Here is a 21132-nt window from a genome sequence, read left to right as displayed (position 1 = left end):
AGTCCCCTTATGTATACCTATGACCCTTCATAGCCCTTTTAGTATGCATATGACCCTTCATAGCCCTTTTAATATGCCTATGACCCTTCATAGCCCTTTTAATATGCCTATGACCCTTCATAGCCCTTTTAATATACCTATGACCCGTCATTGCCCTTTTAATATGCCTATGACCCTTCATAGCCCTTTTTGTATGCCTATGACCCTTCATAGCCCTTTTAGTATGCCTATGACCCTTCATAACCCTTGTAATATGCCTGACCCTTCATAGCCCTTTTTGTATGCCTATGACCCTTCATAGCCCTTTTAGTATACCTATGACCCTTCATAGCCCTTTTTGTATGCTTATAAACCCTACATAACCCTTTGTATCCCTGTCATAGCCGTTGCAGAGGATAGAGAACGAGGTGGAGCTGCTTGGAGAGCACCTGTCTGTGGGAGGGGGGTTCAACTACCCTCATGGAGGACACCACCCTTCCTCCCTGCCCCCCTCCACACCCCTCCAGTTCCTGTCTCATCACGACTCCCTGTCACAGGAGCTGTTCGGAGTGGTAAGACGCCCCCCCCCCCCCCCACCCCAACCCCCAGTACCTCGCTCACCCTTCCTCCCTGCCCCCCTCCAGTTCCTGTCTCATCACGACTCCCTGTCACAGGAGCTGTTCGGAGTGGTAAGGTGCCCCCCCCCAACCCCCAGTACCTCGCTCACCCTTCCTCCCTGCCCCCCTCCAGTTCCTGTCTCATCACGACTCCCTGTCACAGGATCTGTTCGCACATACCTCATGCTAGCCATCAAAACACCTACCCAAGGGCTGTCTTGCACGGCCACTCGTCTAATTATTTGTATTTATTATGGATCCCCATTTAGTTCCTGTCAAGGCAGCAGCTGCTCTTCCTGGGGTTTATTATGGATCCCCATTAGTTCCTGCCAAGGCAGCAGCTACTCTTCCTGGGGTTTATTATGGATCCCCATTAGTTCCTGCCAAGGCAGCAGCTACTCTTCCTGGGGTTTATTATGGATCCCCATTAGTTCCTGCCAAGGCAGCAGCTACTCTTCCTGGGGTTTATTATGGATCCCCATTAGTTCCTGCCAAGGCAGCAGCTACTCTTCCTGGGGTTTATTATGGATCCCCATTAGTTCCTGCCAAGGCAGCAGCTACTCTTCCTGGGGTTTATTGTGGATCCCCATTAGTTCCTGCCAAGGCAGCAGCTACTCTTCCTGGGGTTTATTATGGATCCCCATTAGTTCCTGCCAATGCAGCAGCTACTCTTCCTGGGGTTTATTATGGATCCCCATGAGTTCCTGCCAAGGCAGCAGCTACTCTTCCTGGGGTTTATTATGGATCCCCATTAGTTCCTGCCAAGGCAGCAGCTACTCTTCCTGGGGTTTATTATGGATCCCCATTAGTTCCTGCCAAGGCAGCAGCTACTCTTCCTGGGGGTTTATTATGGATCCCCATTAGTTCCTGCCAAGGCAGCAGCTACTCTTCCTGGGGTTTATTATGGATCCCCATTAGTTCCTGCCAAGGCAGCAGCTACTCTTCCTGGGGTTTATTATGGATCCCCATTAGTTCCTGCCAAGGCAGCAGCTACTCTTCCTGGGGTTTATTATGGATCCCCATTAGTTCCTGCCAAGGCAGCAGCTACTCTTCCTGGGGGTTTATTATGGATCCCCATTAGTTCCTGCCAAGGCAGCAGCTACTCTTCCTGGGGTTTATTATGGATCCCCATTAGTTCCTGCCAAGGCAGCAGCTACTCTTCCTGGGGTTTATTATGGATCCCCATTAGTTCCTGCCAAGGCAGCACCTACTCTTCCTGGGGTTTATTATGGATCCCCATTAGTTCCTGCCAAGGCAGCAGCTACTCTTCCTGGGATTTATTATGGATCCCCATTAGTTCCTGCCAAGGCAGCAGCTACTCTTCCTGGGGTTTATTATGGATCCCCATTAGTTCCTGCCAAGGCAGCAGCTTCTCTTCCTGGGGGTTTATTATGGATCCCCATTAGTTCCTGTCAAGGCAGCAGCTGCTCTTCCTGGGGGTTTAATATGGATCCACATTAGTTCCTGCCAAGGCAGCAGCTACTCTTCCTGGGGTTTATTATGGATCCCCATTAGTTCCTGCCAAGGTAGCAGCTACTCTTCCTGGGGTCCAGCAGAATTAAGGCAGTTATGCATTTTTAAAAACTATACAACAGATTTCACAACATGTTACAATAACAGTATGTTACACACACACACACACAGATGGAGAACAACATGTCCTCACCTCTATGAAGGGTTCTTACCGTTCCTTCCTCTGTCCCTCTCCCAGCCGTACCCCCACTTCATGCCTCGGCGAATCACAGGACGTCGTTACCGCTCCCAGCAGACCGTGCCCCCGCCCCCCTACCACCCAGGCTTCCTGCCTTACTTCCTGTGAGTACTTCTTCTTCTCTTGTTGTTGTAGCAGCACCTGGTATGCAGTACACGTTGGAATAAATCATTAGTTTATATGGTATAATACTGTATGATGTTATATTAGGCGTGGTGATCATTTTGTTTATTCAAATGTATCTCCTCTCTCCCCCTCTTCTCTCTCTCCTCTCTCTCCCTCTCCTGTCTCACAGGTCGATGCTTCCAGTGGGTCCTACAGTCGGTCCTACCATCAGTCTAGAGTTAGATGTGGATGATGGAGAGGTAGAGAACTATGAAGTAAGCTAGCTACATCTATATGGTCTAGTGTAGAGGAGGTAAGCTAGCCACAGAGCTAACTATACATCTATATGGTCTAGAGGAGGTAAGCTAGCCACAGAGCTAACTATACATCTATATGGTCTAGTGGAGGTAAGCTAGCCACAGAGCTAACTATACATCTATATGGTCTAGTGGAGGTAAGCTAGCCACAGAGCTAACTATACATCTATATGGTCTAGTGGAGGTAAGCTAGCCACAGAGCTCACTATACATCTATATGATATAGTGTAGTGGAGGTAAGCTAGCCACAGAGCTAACTATACATCTATATGGTCTAGTGGAGGTAAGCTAGCCACAGAGCTAACTATACATCTATATGGTCTAGTGGAGGTAAGCTAGCCACAGAGCTAACTATACATCTATATGGTCTAGTGTAATGGAGGTAAGCTAGCCACAGAGCTAACTATACATCTATATGGTCTAGTCAACTCTAATGTAGTGGAGGTAGTTTTAATGAACTACAGTCTGGTGTTGGCTGAAGCATCTAGCCTCGTGTTAGTTCCAATAGCTAATGCCTAGGCTTCAGCTCAGTGGGCTAAACAGATTAAAACCTGTTGATTAGTGTGTAGATGTACACTATGCAGAACATGATTGTGTCTATCAATCCCAATGCTGTTATGTCCTCAAGGCTGAAAGCACCTAGGGTAGATGGGAGGACAATAGGCTCTTCTTTGACCTTTAACCCCCCCTGTCTGACCTCCAGGCCCTGTTGAACCTAGCAGAGCGTCTGGGCGAGGCTAAACCCAGAGGACTGACCAAGGCTGATATAGAACAACTTCCCTCCTACCGCTTCAACCCCAACAACCACCAATCAGAACAGACACTGTGAGTAGAGTCCCTTCAACCACCAATCAGAACAGACACTGTGAGTAGAGTCCCTTCAACAACCACCAATCAGAACAGACACTGTGAGTAGAGTCCCTTCAACCACCAATCAGAACAGACACTGTGAGTAGAGTCCCTTCAACCCCAACCAGTCAGAACAGACACTGTGAGTAGAGTCCCTTCAACCCCAACAACCACCAATCAGAACAGACACTGTGAGTAGAGTCCCTTCAACAACCACCAATCAGAACAGACACTGTGAGTAGAGTCCCTTCAACAACCACCAATCAGAACAGACACTGTGAGTAGAGTCCCTTCAACAACCACCAATCAGAACAGACACTGTGAGTAGAGTCCCTTCAATGTTGTTGATGCGTGGTGTGTATGTTGTATTAACGTTGTCTCTCTGTTCCAGGTGTGTATGTTGTATTAACGTTGTCTCTCTGTTGTATTAACGTTGTCTCTCTGTTGTATTAACGTTGTCTCTGTTGTATTAACGTTGTCTCTCTGTTCCAGGTGTGTGGTGTGTATGTTGTATTAACGTTGTCTCTCTGTTGTATTAACGTTGTTTCTCTGTTCCAGGTGTGTATGTTGTATTAACGTTGTCTCTCTGTTGTTTTAACGTTGTTTCTCTGTTCCAGGTGCGTGGTGTGTATGTGTGACTTTGAGTCTCGTCAGCTGCTAAGAGTCCTGCCCTGTAACCATGAGTTCCACACCAAGTGTGTTGACAAGTGGCTGAAGGTGAGACACAGATGGTGATATATCTATACAAGAGGCTTTAACAGACAGACAGATGGTGATATATCTATACAAGAGGCTTTAACAGACAGATGGTGATATATCTATACAAGAGGCTTTAACAGACAGATGGTGATATATCTATACAAGAGGCTTTAACAGACAGATGGTGATATATCTATACAAGAGGCTGAAGGTGAGACAGAGATGGTGATATATCTATCTATACAAGAGGCTTTAATTAACAGTTAGACAGCACAACTAGATGAAAGTGTTTTGATCAGGTATCAGGTCTTCATTCTACAAGCTTTGTCATGCACTGTAAAGTGAACATCCTGCATGACTAGTAGAATCGTCTCTGTCTCTCTCCAGGCTAACAGAACGTGTCCTCTCTGTCTCTCTCCAGGCTAACAGAACGTGTCCTCTCTGTCTCTCTCCAGGCTAACAGAACGTGTCCTCTCTGTCTCTCTCCAGGCTAACAGAACGTGTCCCATCTGTCGGGCGGACGCCTCCGAGGTCCATCGGGATTCTGAATGACCTATGACCTCGAGCCCCACAGATCTAGGATCCGCTCAGCCTCCCCACATCCTAACCTGACGCATTAGGGAGTGGAGGGAAACACAACAGGCCTTAGATCAGTGTCTTGGAGCAATGCCCCCTCCCTCCCCTTCCCCCTCCGCCAAGTGAACTCTTTAAGAAATAGACTCTGTCTTCTTCCTATGATAATGGTATTCTAATAATGGCCTTTTGACTGACACTCACACACACACACACTCACACACACACGTACGAGGGGCAGTTGGACTTTTCCCCCTTTTTGTACTGTCCTTACCTTCCCGAGTCATGATTGGAGTTGTCATATGAACGCTGTGGAGAAACTCGGACGTGTGTCGTTGTCCTGACTAACCCAGTGGAGGAAATGGAAGCCCAAAGATTCTGACCATTATGACATCATCATCATCATTGTTGTTGTTGTTAATTTGAATATTCTGGTGGTGATGAATCAGTCAGAACCTGGATTGAGATGTGTCTTCACTAGTGGGTGGTTATTTTGGTTTATTATTAAGGTGCTTTTTCTTCATTTTTATCATTTTTTTTTAAAGTGTGTGTGCTGTTGTACTCCTACAAAACACATCTACAATGTGTGTCCAACTGAAATCGAGAGAGAACGGAGGACAACACCATCTTTACATTGTTGTTAGTGTTGGTTTATGATCTGGGTAGAGGAAGGTGTGCAGAAATATAGCGTTGTCAGTAATGGGGGAAGTGTGTTTGTATTTAGAACACCAGTGTGTATTATTTATGCAGTGCAGTACACTGGGCTTTCCGCTCTGATTGGTCGATGCTGTGCACTGAGACAGGAAGGGGAGGGGCTTCCAGGGAGGAGAAGGGCAACAGAACCAGGGTAGTTGAGGAAGGGGAGGGCCTTCTCTCTCATCACTCCTCTCTCTCTACTTTTCTGTTCACTCACTCCATGTTTCAGAGAGATGGATCAGTCTCCGTTATCTCTGCTTACTCTCTCACACTGAATGCACAGCCCCCACGCAGCACAGGAGTGTGTGTGCGCTGATATGAATCGATGCTAAACATCCGGCATTTGTTTTATTGGTCAGTTGCTTAGGAAGAAATATGATAGTGGTCAAATCTCAAATGAAACCATCTCTTATCTATCTATATATTGGTTCCAAGACCAAAAGTAATGAACCATTTGGAGAATAAGGGCGTCATTTTGAGATCCAACCAACGTTGTTTCACTGGTCGTTCAGATCACATTGAGAAGGTGAGATTATCTCAAGTTTAGTTTTAAGGCACATAATAATGATGATGATGATGATTGTAGTGTGGTAGCATCACAGTTGGGGTTTAACTCCTTGGTAAAAAAAAGGGACATGTGTTTTGCCCGTTGACCCACGAGTGAGAAGATCAGCCTGGTTTCACTCATTCATTCACAATGACTCTTCTGTTCAGTCTCCATTCATCCCCTCTTCCTCCTGTAGGATGCTTCTCATCCCCCTTTCTCTCGGTCCCTTCTTCATCCCCTCTTCCTCCTGTAGGATTCTTCTCACCCTCCTCCCCCTTTCTCTCGGTCCCTTCTTCATCCCCTCTTCCTCCTGTAGGATTCTTCTCACCCCCCTCCCCCTTTCTCTCGGTCCCTTCTTCATCCCCTCTTCCTCCTGTAGGATGCTTCTCACACCCCTCCCCCTTTCTCTCGGTCCCCTCTTCCTCCTGTAGGATGCTTCTCACCCCCCCTCCCCCTTTCTCTCGGTCCCTTCTTCATCCCCTCTTCCTCCTGTAGGATGCTTCTCACACCCCTCCCCCTTTCTCTCGGTCCCCTCTTCCTCCTGTAGGATGCTTCTCACCCCCCTCCCCCTTTCTCTCGGTCCCTTCTTCATCCCCCCTCCCCGTTTTCCACTGTGTCCTCTGTCTACCCAGTGTCTTTAGAATTAGTCCTTATTAACTGCTGTCATAAGCCCTACATAAGGCTGTCTTAACATGCACAATGTCACCCTATGTCAAGTTCATGTCCTGGCTTCCTACTGTCCTTCACCCACACGGTGTCACGATTCACGTTCTATGTCAGGCTCAAAGCAACCTTAAGTAGGGCCTTACGACAGTCTTAAGTAGGGCCTTACGACAGTCTTAAGTAGGGCCTTACGACAGCTAGTAGAAGGGGAAGGTTGTATTAAACCATGTCAGCCAGGCACCTGCAGTGTCCTAATATCTAAGAGATGCCTTTTTAAAACCCAGATTTACCCTCCTTAAAGCCATGTCACCAGTAGGTATGTTAATGACCTTTTAGATCAGCGTTTAGCTGGGACAAGGTCTTCACCCTACATGTTGAAAATAAACCATTCTCTCCAGTGTCCAATGTTGTCAGCTCGGTGTTTTAAAGGCTCCGGAAAAAAAAGAGTTCTTGGCCGTAGCCATGGCAACAGGGTTTGAAAAAGCTTCCGTTCTCCTGTTCTGTTTTTTTTTTTTTTTTCCTGGTTTAAAGGTGTTATACTGTCGTCATGGAGTCCATTATTGTGTGTCGTAGGATTCTAATTATTGTTATTGTTTCTCCTGCTTGGTACACGACTAGCAGTTACCTCATTGTCTCTTGATGTATATTCAGATACAAATATAGGACATTCTGAATTCAGCTTTTCATATTGTTTATTTGTTCCTCTTACCGTTGGGTTGTTTAAAACAAAAAAATATATCATTTATTAACAACATGACGTCGGTAGCTTTCTTCTCCATACTGTATCATATCTGTAACCAAAATCATTTTGAAGGCTTTGATATTGCAAATTTTTAACAAACATTTGTACATTTTTAATGAGAGTTATTAATAGTGAGGCGTTACTAAGTGGTGAAATGAATTGTTATTTTTAATCCCTGTCCCCAGTCTTTTTGGATTTCAAAGGCTGCTTCTATAATAAATGTAGAATTTGCCAAATCATGGTCTGTTCTCCTTTTCTCTCACATTCTGTCGTTCTGTTCAACCTCCTGTCCTCCTGAGGATGGGTGGGTTTAACTTCATTTAACTGTGAAATGGCATCTCTTTAGTAACTGTTCTAGTCCTATATAAAGCACAGAGGGGACTAGTTATTCTGTTCTACTCCTATATGAAGTACAGAGGGGACTAGTTACTGTCTGTTCTAGTCCTATATAAAGTACAGAGGGGACTAGTTACTGTCTGTTCTACTCCTATATGAAGCACAGAGGGGACTAGTTACTGTCTGTTCTACTCCTATATGAAGTACAGAGGGGACTAGTTACTGTCTGTTCTAGTCCTATATAAAGTAAAGAGGGGACTAGTTACTGTCTGTTCTACTCCTATATGAAGCACAGAGGGGACTAGTTACTGTCTGTTCTACTCCTATATGAAGTACAGAGGGGACTAGTTACTGTCTGTTCTAGTCCTATATAAAGTACAGAGGGGACTAGTTACTGTCTGTTCTACTCCTATATGAAGCACAGAGAGGACTAGTTACTGTCTGTTCTAGTCCTACATAAAGTACAGAGGGGACTAGTTACTGTGTTCTACTCCTATATAAAGCACAGAGGGGACTAGTTACTGTCTGTTCTACTCCTATATAAAGCACAGAGGGGACTAGTTACTGTCTGTTCTACTCCTATATAAAGCACAGAGGGGACTAGTTTGTTCTACTCCTATATAAAGCACAGAGGGGACTAGTTACTGTCTGTTCTACTCCTATATAAAGCACAGAGGGGACTAGTCTGTTCTACTCCTATATAAAGCACAGAGGGGACTAGTCTGTTCTACTCCTATATAAAGCACAGAGGGGACTAGTTAGTCTGTTCTACTCCTATATAAAGCACAGAGGGGACTAGTTAGTCTGTTCTACTCCTATATAAAGTAGAGGGGACTAGTTAGTCTCTTCTAGTCCTATATAAAGCACAGAGGGGACTAGTTACTGTCTGTTCTACTGAGCGCACACCTGAACGTTGTGAAAATACAGGTCACCTTCTGTCCCGTGTTGACTGTGAACACAGAGGCTGTACCCCCTTTAAGTTACAGTTATAACAGTGGGCCATGTAGACCCACATTCCACGAGACCTTTGATAAAAGACATGCAAGGATGGACCTTAACCTGTCCATCCACTAGTCCTTCAGACATGGAGATGACTGGAAATGGTGTTGTTTGATGCAAGAAACCACTTTACAAAATAACATTCATTATTATTCCCATACCATTATTACATAGAATCAGACACATTATTATACCCTCTGCCTATTGGCTACTTAACTTATTCAAACCTGTCTCAAAATACAACACTGCCCCTTTAAGACAAAAAAAAAAGCTGTTCACCTGACTGGATTTTCAAAGAGTCTAGAAATATACAGGGGTTTGTAGGAAGTAATCACTCCCCTATTGTTGACTACAAATGATCTATAACTGGGATAATAACTCCCTCACTGTCTAAGGATATTAACAAATGTTCCATGCAGCTCTCCGCCCATCTGCCTCCGTGCAGCTCTCCGCCCATCTGCCTCCGTGCAGCTCTCCGCCCATCTGCCTCCGTGCAGCTCTCCGCCCATCTGCCTCCGTGCAGCTCTCCGCCCATCTGCCTCCGTGCAGCTCTCCGCCCATCTGCCTCCGTGCAGCTCTCGGCCCATCTGCCTCCGTGCAGCTCTCGGCCATCTGCCTCCGTGCAGCTCTCCGCCCATCTGCCTCCGTGCAGCTCTCCGCCCATCTGCCTCCGTGCAGCTCTCCGCCCATCTGCCTCCGTGCAGCTCTCCGCCCATCTGCCTCCGTGCAGCTCTCCGCCCATCTGCCTCCGTGCAGCTCTCCGGCCCATCTGCCTCCGTGCAGCTCTCCGCCCATCTGCCTCCGTGCAGCTCTCCGCCCATCTGCCTCCGTGCAGCTCTCCGCCCATCTGCCTCCGTGCAGCTCTCCGCCCATCTGCCTCCGTGCAGCTCTCCGCCCATCTGCCTCCGTGCAGCTCTCCGCCCATCTGCCTCCGTGCAGCTCTCCGCCCATCTGCCTCCGTGCAGCTCTCCGCCCATCTGCCTCCGTGCAGCTCTCCGCCCATCTGCCTCCGTGCAGCTCTCCGCCCATCTGCCTCCGTGCAGCTCTCCGCCCATCTGCCTCCGTGCAGCTCTCCGGCCCATCTGCCTCCGTGCAGCTCTCCGCCCATCTGCCTCCGTGCAGCTCTCCGGCCCATCTGCCTCCGTGCAGCTCTCCGCCCATCTGCCTCCGTGCAGCTCTCCGCCCATCTGCCTCCGTGCAGCTCTCCGCCCATCTGCCTCCGTGCAGCTCTCCGCCCATCTGCCTCCGTGCAGCTCTCCGCCCATCTGCCTCCGTGCAGCTCTCCGCCCATCTGCCTCCGTGCAGCTCTCCGCCCATCTGCCTCCGTGCAGCTCTCCGCCCATCTGCCTCCGTGCAGCTCTCCGCCCATCTGCCTCCGTGCAGCTCTCCGCCCATCTGCCTCCGTGCAGCTCTCCGCCCATCTGCCTCCGTGCAGCTCTCCGCCCATCTGCCTCCGTGCAGCTCTCCGCCCATCTGCCTCCGTGCAGCTCTCCGCCCATCTGCCTCCGTGCAGCTCTCCGCCCATCTGCCTCCGTGCAGCTCTCCGCCCATCTGCCTCCGTGCAGCTCTCCGCCCATCTGCCTCCGTGCAGCTCTCCGCCCATCTGCCTCCGTGCAGCTCTCCGGCCCATCTGCCTCCGTGCAGCTCTCCGCCCATCTGCCTCCGTGCAGCTCTCCGCCCATCTGCCTCCGTGCAGCTCTCCGCCCATCTGCATCCGTGCAGCTCTCCGCCCATCTGCCTCCGTGCAGCTCTCCGGCCCATCTGCCTCCGTGCAGCTCTCCGCCCATCTGCCTCCGTGCAGCTCTCCGCCCATCTGCCTCCGTGCAGCTCTCCGCCCATCTGCCTCCGTGCAGCTCTCCGCCCATCTGCCTCCGTGCAGCTCTCCGCCCATCTGCCTCCGTGCAGCTCTCCGCCCATCTGCCTCCGTGCAGCTCTCCGCCCATCTGCCTCCGTGCAGCTCTCCGCCCATCTGCCTCCGTGCAGCTCTCCGCCCATCTGCCTCCGTGCAGCTCTCCGGCCCATCTGCCTCCGTGCAGCTCTCCGCCCATCTGCATCCGTGCAGCTCTCCGCCCATCTGCCTCCGTGCAGCTCTCCGCCCATCTGCATCTGTGCAGCTCTCCGCCCATCTGCCTCCGTGCAGCTCTCCGGCCCATCTGCCTCCGTGCAGCTCTCCGCCCATCTGCCTCCGTGCAGCTCTCCGCCCATCTGCCTCCGTGCAGCTCTCCGCCCATCTGCCTCCGTGCAGCTCTCCGCCCATCTGCCTCCGTGCAGCTCTCCGCCCATCTGCCTCCGTGCAGCTCTCCGCCCATCTGCCTCCGTGCAGCTCTCCGCCCATCTGCCTCCGTGCAGCTCTCCGCCCATCTGCCTCCGTGCAGCTCTCCGCCCATCTGCCTCCGTGCAGCTCTCCGCCCATCTGCCTCCGTGCAGCTCTCCGCCCATCTGCCTCCGTGCAGCTCTCCGCCCATCTGCCTCCGTGCAGCTCTCCGCCCATCTGCCTCCGTGCAGCTCTCCGCCCATCTGCCTCCGTGCAGCTCTCCGCCCATCTGCCTCCGTGCAGCTCTCCGCCCATCTGCCTCCGTGAAGCTCTCGGCCCATCTGCCTCCGTGCAGCTCTCGGCCCATCTGCCTCCGTGCAGCTCTCCGCCCATCTGCTTCCGTGCAGATCTATATATGGCAATTGTCTATTGCCATATAGGCCTACTGCAGCTCGGATTGGTTACGCCTCCCCGGTCTGTGTAGAGTACAGGCCTGAGTTATTGCACAATATAATCCTACTCCGATGCGTTCTGCCTACAACTGCCACAGTAAAGGGAAGCCTTGATAGTGTTAACTAACAGGGAAAACACTAGAAAGTTGATTGACAGTAGTTGAGGGTGGGAGGTTCTGTATAAACACAAACTCACTTCCTTGACAACTTCCTTCACAACTGCTCTGCTCAACTGACATGAGTGGTTGATATTAGGTGAGGGCGGGAGGTCCTGTATAAACACAAACTCACTTCCTTGACAACAGCTCTGTGCGGCACGGAGAAGCGCAGTACGTATGAATGCCCTGACTTCTGCAGAGGCCATATGGTAAAAAGTAAAAGCTGCACGGCCTTTAACGGTAAAACCATCTCTTTAACGGCACAACTTTCTCTGGGAGAACCTGACGCACCGGAGTCCCGTCCTCCTAGGCCGTCGGGCTGGTTGTGGTATATAGGTGGAGGCTGGTGTCGGATCAGTTAGGGTCAAAGTAGTGGAATGGAGTGATGATTGCATTATGAAATAGTGGTATATATATATGTTAGTTGGTGGTGTGTAATAGTGGTATATAGATGTTAGTTGGTGGTATGTAATAGTGGTATATTGATGGTGGTATGTAATAGTGGTATATAGATGGTGGTATGTAATAGTGGTATATAGATGGTGGTATGTAATAGTGGTATATAGATGGTGGTATATAGATGTTATTTGGTGTTATGTAATAGTGGTATATTGATGGTGGTATGTAATAGTGGTATATAGATGGTGGTATGTAATAGTGGTATATAGATGGTGGTATGTAATAGTGGTATATAGATGGTGGTATATAGATGTTATTTGGTGTTATGTAATAGTGGTATATTGATGGTGGTATGTAATAGTGGTATATAGATGTTAGTTGGTGGTATGTAATAGTGGTATATAGATGGTGGTATGTAATAGTGGTATATAGATGGTGGTATGTAATAGTGGTATATAGATGTTAGTTGGTGGTATGTAATGGTGGTATATTGATGGTGGTATGTAATAGTGGTATATAGATGGTGGTATGTATTAGTGGTATATAGATGGTGGTATGTAATAGTGGTATATAGATGGTGGTATGTAATAGTGGTATATAGATGTTGGTATGTAATAGTGGTATATAGATGTTGGTATGTAATAGTGGTATATTGATGGTGGTATGTAATAGTGGTATATAGATGGTGGTATGTAATAGTGGTATATAGATGGTGGTATGTAATAGTGGTATATAGATGGTGGTATGTAATAGTGGTATATAAATGGTGGTATGTATTAGTGGTATATAGATGGTGGTATGTAATAGTGGTATATAGATGTTAGATGGTGGTATGTAATAGTGGTATATAGATGGTGGTATGTAATAGTGGTATATAGATGGTGGTATGTAATAGTGGTATATAGATGTTAGTTGGTGGTATGTAATGGTGGTATATTGATGGTGGTATGTAATAGTGGTATATAGATGGTGGTATGTAATAGTGGTATATAGATGTTAGATGGTGGTATGTAATAGTGGTATATAGATGGTGGTATGTAATAGTGGTATATAGATGTTAGTTGGTGGTATGTAATAGTGGTATATAGATGTTAGTTGGTGGTATGTATTAGTGGTATATAGATGGTGGTGTGTAATAGTGGTATATAGATGGTGGTATGTATTAGTGGTATATAGATGGTGGTGTGTAATAGTGGTATATAGATGGTGGTATGTAATAGTGGTATATAGTTGGTGGTGTGTAATAGTGGTATATAGATGGTGGTATGTAATAGTGGTATATAGATGTTAGATGGTGGTATGTAATAGTGGTATATAGTTGGTGGTATGTAATAGTGGTATATAGTTGGTGGTATGTAATAGTGGTATATAGATGGTGGTATGTAATAGTGGTATATAGATGGTGGTATGTAATAGTGGTATATAGATGGTGGTATGTAATAGTGGTATATAGATGGTGGTATGTAATAGTGGTATATAGATGGTGGTATGTAATAGTGGTATATATATGGTGGTATGTAATAGTGGTATATAGATGTTGGTATGTAATAGTGGTATATAGATGGTGGTATGTAATAGTGGTATATAGATGTTAGTTGGTGGTGTGTAATAGTGGTATATATATGGTGGTATGTAATAGTGGTATATAGATGGTGGTATGTAATAGTGGTATATAGATGGTGGTATGTAATAGTGGTATATAGATGTTAGTTGGTGGTGTGTAATAGTGGTATATATATGGTGGTGTGTAATAGTGGTATATAGATGGTGGTATGTAATAGTGGTATATAGATGTTAGTTGGTGGTGTGTAATAGTGGTATATATATGGTGGTATGTAATAGTGGTATATAGATGTTAGTTGGTGGTGTGTAATAGTGGTATATATATGGTGGTGTGTAATAGTGGTATATAGATGGTGGTATGTAATAGTGGTATATAGATGTTAGTTGGTGGTATGTAATAGTGGTATATAGATGGTGGTATGTAATAGTGGTATATATATGGTGGTATGTAATAGTGGTATATAGATGGTGGTGTGTAATAGTGGTATATACATGGTGGTATGTAATAGTGGTATGTAATAGTGGTATATAGTTGGTGGTATGTAATAGTGGTATATAGTTGGTGGTATGTAGTAGTGGTATATAGATGGTGGTATGTAGTGGTGGTATATAGATGGTGGTATGTAATAGTGGTATATAGATGGTGGTATGTAACAGTGGTATATAGTTGGTGGTATGTAATAGTGGTATATAGATGGTGGTATGTAATAGTGGTATATAGTTGGTGGTGTGTATTAGTGGTATATAGATGTTAGTTGGTGGTGCATTTTTTAAAATGTATTTGTGTACTTCAAAATGTAAAATGATCTACCAGACATTACCACACAGTAGGTGGCAGCATGTACAAACTAACGAGTGAATCACATGATACCAAAGAAGAAGATTCTTGTTAAACACATCTGGGAACAACCAATAGACAGAGATGAAGTTTGACCATCTTTTTAAAGAAAAATATTGTATATATTTGTTTAAAAATTATATCGTTTTCATCACCCTTTACTGAAGAAACAACAAGAAAACAACCACCGGTTAGCAGCGCTTATAGCTGAGAAGCGTTTGGATAAGACAGAATAACTTGGTTAATGCCTCGGGTTCTCGATAGCAACATCAAAATGAAAACTGTGATTATGTATTGTATGAGAATTAGAGGTTTTAGGTTCGTGTTAAAGTATCAACCCCTTCTAATTTCCCTAATTGTGTGGCAAGAGTCAAATACGTTCTATAGAACAAACTTCAGGATAAGCAACCGAAATGAATAATTATTGTATGTGTGTTATATTAAACATAGAAGAGGGAGTAAAATGTTGGCAAGCAATAAACATTTCAGAACAACCATGACTGAATTATTATCCTTACACTTTCAAAAAATACTAGTCGAATAAGACATGGGATGTATGACACATTTTTTCAAAGAGATTTATTTGTAGACTAATAGAAATCAGTAGGGGATTTAGATACGGGCGACATGGGCAGCCACCCAGAGCGGCATACTGCGCCCCCGTGTGCGGGTGGACGCTATACTACAAGCAATTCCGCCGCATACGCTTGAAACAAATAGCCAAACCGAAAACTGCAGACAAAGATGCTTTCGGCTACTAAGATCAGTGAAATGTAGGCTGAACTGACAACGGAGTGAAGAGCAGACATCTCAACCTGCAAGCAAGTCGCAGCAATGTAGAACGCGAAAGGGGGGGGGGGATTTTCGGCACAACACCTGTTGTCTTTGCTCGTTCAGTGTGACAGGGTTTGGGGCGGCGGAGTAAATACGGCCGTAGGCTCGGACAAATTCTGTTGGTGTCATTTTTGTGTGTGCCTTTTATCGTGTCGTGTGGCTGGTGTTAGGAGCCGATCCCGGTGAGTATGCAAACAATACTATGATTTTAAACGTTAACATGCTGTGCAAGAATAACGAATAACGATTTCCCTAATAAAACTATGAATACTTTCAGTGCCTACGAAGTAACGTTAGCGCATAATCATAGAGCATAATCATAGCGCATAATCATAGAGCATAATCATAGCGCGAGGGGCATAGAGAGAGGCTTGGGCAACCGTAACTGCATGCGTGGAGTGTGTCTGAAGATGGGCGTTGCAAAATAATTGCGTGGATCAACAGCAATGAGTATGGGTGTAACATCAACGCTGCGTTATTGGTGAGACCGGCCATAGCCAGGTGCACCGCGGGTCGGTTTATTGTTTACATAGCAGGTTAGGAGAATTAACGTAGCAGGTTGGAATAATTAACGTAGCAGGTTAGGAGAATTAACGTAGCAGGTTGGAATAATTAACGTAGCAGGTTAGGAGAATTAACGTAGCAGGTTGGAATAATTAATGTAGCAGGTTGGAATAATTAACGTAGCAGGTTAGGAGAATTAACGTAGCAGGTTGGAATAATTAACGTAGCAGGTTAGGAGAATTAACGTAGCAGGTTAGGAGAATTAACGTAGCAGGTTAGGAGAATTAACGTAGCAGGTTAGGAGAATTAACGTAGCAGGTTAGGAGAATTAACGTAGCAGGTTGGAATAATTAACGTAGCAGGTTGGAATAATTAACACATTTACACATACATGTTATACATTCATGGCCATAAATCAGTATGTGGCTGAAATATCTGATGTCATGTGCTTTTTTGGCTGTTCAGACCGCAGGAAAAAGAACAGAAGGATTTTAGTCACTTCAAACTGCCAACGTGAACACGACTTAAGATGAACATGGACTTAAGATACTTTTGGAAAACCCAGGTTGATTACTTTCAATATTTTCACTCGTAGTGGCCATACATCAACATAAACTGACGTCAATCTTGCGATTTTAAAAGTGAATGTCCCTTTGAACCCAGATATACAACACTCAGAGTGTGCTTAACCCTCACCCCCTCCTCCTCCTCTTACTGTACCTCCTCCCATCTCCCTATCAGATATACAACACTCAGAGTGTGCTTATAACCCTCACCCCCTCCTCCTCCTCCTCTTACTGTACCTCCTCCCATCTCCCTATCAGAGATACAACACTCAGAGTGTGCTTATAACCCTCACCCCCTCCTCCTCCTCCTCTTACTGTACCTCCTCCCATCTCCCTATCAGATATACAACACTCAGAGTGTGCTTATAACCCTCACCCCCCCCTCCTCCTCTTACTGTACCTCCTCCCATCTCCCTATCAGATATACAACACTCAGAGTGTGCTTATAACCCTCACCCCCCTCCTCCTCCTCCTCTTACTGTACCTCATCCCATCTCCCTATCAGATATACAACACTCAGAGTGTGCTTATAACCCTCACCCCCTCCTCCTCCTCCTCTTACTGTACCTCCTCCCATCTCCCTATCAGATATACAACACTCAGAGTGTGCTTATAACCCTCACCCCCCCCTCCTCCTCTTACTGTACCTCCTCCCATCTCCCTATCAGATATACAACACTCAGAGTGTGCTTATAACCCTCACCCCCCCTCCTCCTCTTACTGTACCTCCTCCCATCTCCCTATCAGAGATACAACACTCAGAGTGTGCTTATAACCCTCACCCCCCCTCCTCCTCTTACTGTACCTCCTCCCATCTCCCTATCAGAGATACAACACTCAGAGTGTGCTTATAACCCTCACCCCCCCCTCCTCCTCTTACTGTACCTCCTCCCATCTCCCTATCAGATATACAACACTCAGAGTGTGCTTATCACCCTCACCCCCCCCCTCCTCCTCTTACTGTACCTCCTCCCATCTCCCTATCAGATATACAACACTCAGAGTGTGCTTATAACCCTCACCCCCCCCCCTCCTCCTCTTACTGTACCTCCTCCCATCTCCCTATCAGAGATACAACACTCAGAGTGTGCTTATAACCCTCACCCCCCCTCCTCCTCTTACTGTACCTCCTCCCATCTCCCTATCAGAGATACAACACTCAGAGTGTGCTTATAACCCTCACCCCCCTCCTCCTCTTACTGTACCTCCTCCCATCTCCCTATCAGATATACAACACTCAGAGTGTGCTTATAACCCTCACCCCCCCTCCTCCTCTTACTGTACCTCCTCCCATCTCCCTATCAGAGATACAACACTCAGAGTGTGCTTATAACCCTCATCCCCCCCTCCTCCTCCTCTTACTGTACCTCCTCCCATCTCCCTATCAGAGATACAACATCTTGGTCAGATTGTTCACAATGTGAAGAGAACGCCCTATGTCATCAGATGAATCCTCTTTATCTACTGGCTGTAGGTTTCTCTTGATGACTCTGGGTGTTGACTGGAAATCATGTTCGTATCCGTCCTTTCTACGGTCCTTCCTCTGACCCAGACGTTGGTTCACCTGAAAAAGATCACGGGGGAAAATGAATAGTACACGAAACCCCATTTTAAAGACATTTTGGCCGATATCCATCACATGACATTATGAGCAGGTTTCTCCATCAACCGTGCTGACCTCTGTGAAGAGTTCATACACATCACGGGTAGCTACTGAATCCTTCGTAAACACGTTATGCATCTCTTCAAACAATGGGCATCCTCTGTCCGGGTGTCTGATGGCAAGTTTTCCTGTGTTTAAAAAGATAGAGACATCCTTCAGAAAAAAGGGAACTAAGACTGACATTACGTTATTACATTAAGGATTCTAGACTACTCTGTTACGTGACTGACAATACATTAAGGATTCTAGACTACTCTGTTACGTGACTGACAATACATTAAGCATTATAGACTACTGTTACGTGACTGACATTACATTAAGGATTCTAGACTACTGTTACGTGACTGACATTACATTAAGGATTCTAGACTACTCTGTTACGTGACTGACAATACATTAAGCATTATAGACTACTGTTACGTGACTGACATTACATTAAGGATTATAGACTACTGTTACGTGACTGACATTACATTAAGGATTCTAGACTACTCTGTTACGTGACTGACAATACATTAAGGATTCTAGACTACTCTGTTACGTGACTGACATTACATTATTACATTAAGGATTATAGACTACTGTTACGTGACTGACATTACATTAAGGATTATAGACTACTGTTACGTGACTGACATTACATTAAGGATTCTAGACTACTCTGTTACGTGACTGACAATACATTAAGGATTCTAGACTACTCTGTTACGTGACTGACATTACATTATTACATTAAGGATTATAGACTACTGTAACGTGACTGACATTACATTAAGGATTATAGACTACTGTTACGTGAAAGCAGGTACCTGGAGGCACTGCATACACTTCCATGGAGTCAGACTCCGTGGGGAGCAACTTTTTTGAGACAGCGCCTGAAGATCTACCTCCGTCTGTGTAAAGGTCTTTAGGACGTCCCTTCACTGAAGAGAAATGCAGAAAATAGAGACAAAACGGTGTATTTGTCAATAAACATGTAAAAAAAAAAATAATAATTAAAAGGCCACAAGCTTTCAAACACCGATATGTAAAGAGACACACCTCCCCTACAGGCCTGCACAACAAAGAGCTTGGGTTTCTCACGGAGGGCTGGACACTGGCTGTTGCTAAACATCTTGTAGATATCTTCTAGATCTAGAATCTCTTCGTCATTGACTTCAATGTGTCCAAGTCCACCATGGGCCATGATGAACATTGCGAGGCAACTGACGTCGTCGCTCAGGTTGTTTCGAAATGACTTCAGTGCATCAGTTACGTCCTGAAATTGGTCAAATACAGCAGGGAATGAGATTCCAGACCTGGGGGGGGGGGGGGCTCATACTCTTTACAGCTGTCATGAGTTTGGTCTGTGCTAGCAATTAGCAATCGTTTTTAGTTTGAAAAACTGCTAACAAATCAAGTTAGCTCAGCTCACCTTACTGATGCATGTTTTTACCCACTAGCTGCTGCTACTGTAGTTGTAGGAGACATCAGACGATACAGCATTTTCGGACAAATCCCAAGTGTTCACTTACTATGCATTGATGTCAATGGGAGACTGAGTTTAAATTTGACTTAAGTCAGCTTAGTTAGTGTTCCCTCCTCTCTGAATAGTGTTATTGGATTGCCTGTTCACAGAAAGCATTGACTTGAATAGATGTGACTTACCTCTTTAGTTTTGCATTTAACACTATAACTAGGTTCAGGAAACGTATTCTGTTTGCAGAGCGCCTTTATTCTCTCAACATCGTACTCAGAGCCCGGTCTTCCCCCACCGCACATGATCACGGCTGCACGTCTGCCACTTAGATCATATCTGTCCATTTCGCAGCCTGGCTCTCAGCCTAAACAATACGGCTCTTGTGTTGAGTGTTTGACTTTAACAGATTAAAAACCAAAGTTATTTCACACTAACGACACCTAGTCCAAAAAATATCTGTCTCAAAAACAGCTCCGCGGTTATTCTACAACTAGAACAAGATCAAACTTCGTAGAGGCATATTAGTGGGCGTGTCATAGTGGCAGTATGCCACACCCCTTTTTTTTACTGCGATGACATAGCCTTTTCCTGCTGGTATTTTCCCCCAAAAAACATGAATTAACTTTTACAATGCCTGTGTTAAAACATGAAAAGACACTGCATTGTTGGAATAAAATCTACTTTTATAATAGTTTGTATGTGTGTTCTGTAGCTCACTGTTGCTCGGGACATCTATGAGGACTCAAGGAGAAATCCATGGGGGAGTGACAGATACAGAATTGCAGCAAGACCGTTTTAAAAAGAATGAAAAACATTGCCTATAGTAAAACAATAGACTACATGCTGTGTTCATTCGTTGGAAGGCTTTTCCCTCCCTTGCCCATGTGTTACTAGTTCTACTTCAGCTCTCAATTCATTTGCGTCGCTCACACTCAGCCTGGTCTCATAGACTAGACGTAACATAGTACACGTGAATCTGTGACACTGAAATGTATATGATAGCTTACGTTTGGTATGGTAACATAAGACAGATGGTTACCTAAAGTTTAAAAAAACTAAAGTAGGTTGGTAAGTCGGGGTGGATGGGTGGGCGTGTAACCTGAACGTTCACATCACGGACAACTTCAGCATTTGAACTAATTAGCAACTTTTTAGCTACCTTGGAACTACTTGTTAGCTAACCCTTTAGCTAACCCTTCCCCTAACCTTAACCCTTTAGCTAACCCTTCCCCTGACCCTAACCCCTTTAGCTAACCCTAACCCTAACCTTAACCCTTTAGCTAACCCTAACCCTAACCTTAACCCTTTAGCTAACCCTTCCCCTAACCTTAACCCTTTAGCTAACCCTTCCCCTAACCCTAACCTTAACCCCTTTAGGGGGTGGAAAGTACCGTCTGTGGAAAGTACCGGAAGAATCCACTCCTGACACAGATGTTGACAAAAGGACACAAACATGGCATTTGAAACAACACTTTTGTGGACGAGTTGTTTTGTGTTCTTTCTTTCTTTCTTTCTTTCTGTGTTTCGCCTCTCTTAACCGAGTCAACGTCTCGAAACACCTCGGAGGCCATATAGTGCACTAACACTAACCCTCTTAACCGAGTCAACG

At 45.8% G+C, this 21132-nt stretch overlaps 3 protein-coding genes across 4 annotated transcripts in view; 2 read left to right on the top strand and 1 right to left on the bottom strand.

Annotated features, from left to right (window-relative positions):
* The window catches only part of LOC139374687 (E3 ubiquitin-protein ligase RNF38-like), a 47070-nt gene extending 39336 nt beyond the window's left edge, over positions 1-7734 (top strand). The window contains exons 8-13 of one of the 2 annotated variants that reach the window (XM_071115753.1): positions 384-551; positions 2308-2411; positions 2603-2687; positions 3433-3554; positions 4196-4295; positions 4767-7734. In XM_071115753.1, coding sequence (XP_070971854.1) covers positions 384-551; positions 2308-2411; positions 2603-2687; positions 3433-3554; positions 4196-4295; positions 4767-4829 — 642 coding nt within the window. In that variant the 3' untranslated portion in view covers positions 4830-7734. The remainder of the gene's footprint in view (positions 1-383; positions 552-2307; positions 2412-2602; positions 2688-3432; positions 3555-4195; positions 4296-4766) is intronic. The other variant, XM_071115754.1, reaches the window with a different exon arrangement.
* Positions 7735-15138: 7404 nt separating this feature from the next.
* Positions 15139-21132, top strand: part of LOC139374115 (caspase-14-like) — a 19239-nt gene continuing 13245 nt past the window's right edge. The window contains exon 1 of the mRNA XM_071115111.1: positions 15139-15513. The gene's annotated coding sequence lies outside the window, so the exon portion shown is untranslated. The remainder of the gene's footprint in view (positions 15514-21132) is intronic.
* Positions 17756-19940, bottom strand: LOC139374114 (caspase-14-like). The gene is made up of 5 exons (XM_071115109.1): positions 19712-19940; positions 19106-19322; positions 18874-18987; positions 18080-18192; positions 17756-17965 (listed from the first exon to the last, which is right to left on the bottom strand). The coding sequence occupies exons 1-5, from the start codon at positions 19865-19867 to the stop codon at positions 17786-17788; spliced, it is 780 nt and encodes a 259-aa protein (XP_070971210.1). The 5' UTR covers positions 19868-19940; the 3' UTR covers positions 17756-17785.

Source organism: Oncorhynchus clarkii, chromosome 19 (assembly GCF_045791955.1).
Source record: "Oncorhynchus clarkii lewisi isolate Uvic-CL-2024 chromosome 19, UVic_Ocla_1.0, whole genome shotgun sequence".
NCBI classification, from domain to species: domain Eukaryota; kingdom Metazoa; phylum Chordata; class Actinopteri; order Salmoniformes; family Salmonidae; genus Oncorhynchus; species Oncorhynchus clarkii.
This window is presented reverse-complemented; position numbering and strand designations above follow the sequence as displayed.

What these genes read in the sequence shown, in the direction of transcription:
- LOC139374114 (XM_071115109.1), bottom strand. Translation starts at nt 19,867, where the DNA reads ATGGACAGATATGATCTAAGTGGCAGACGTGCAGCCGTGATCATGTGC. An exon ending in TGTGCAGGCCTGTAGGGGAG is followed by an intron (nt 18,988 to 19,105) that starts GTGTGTCTCTTT and finishes ATTTCTCTTCAG; the next exon opens with TGAAGGGACGTCCTAAAGAC. An exon ending in AGTGTATGCAGTGCCTCCAG is followed by an intron (nt 18,193 to 18,873) that starts GTACCTGCTTTC and finishes TTTTAAACACAG; the next exon opens with GAAAACTTGCCATCAGACAC.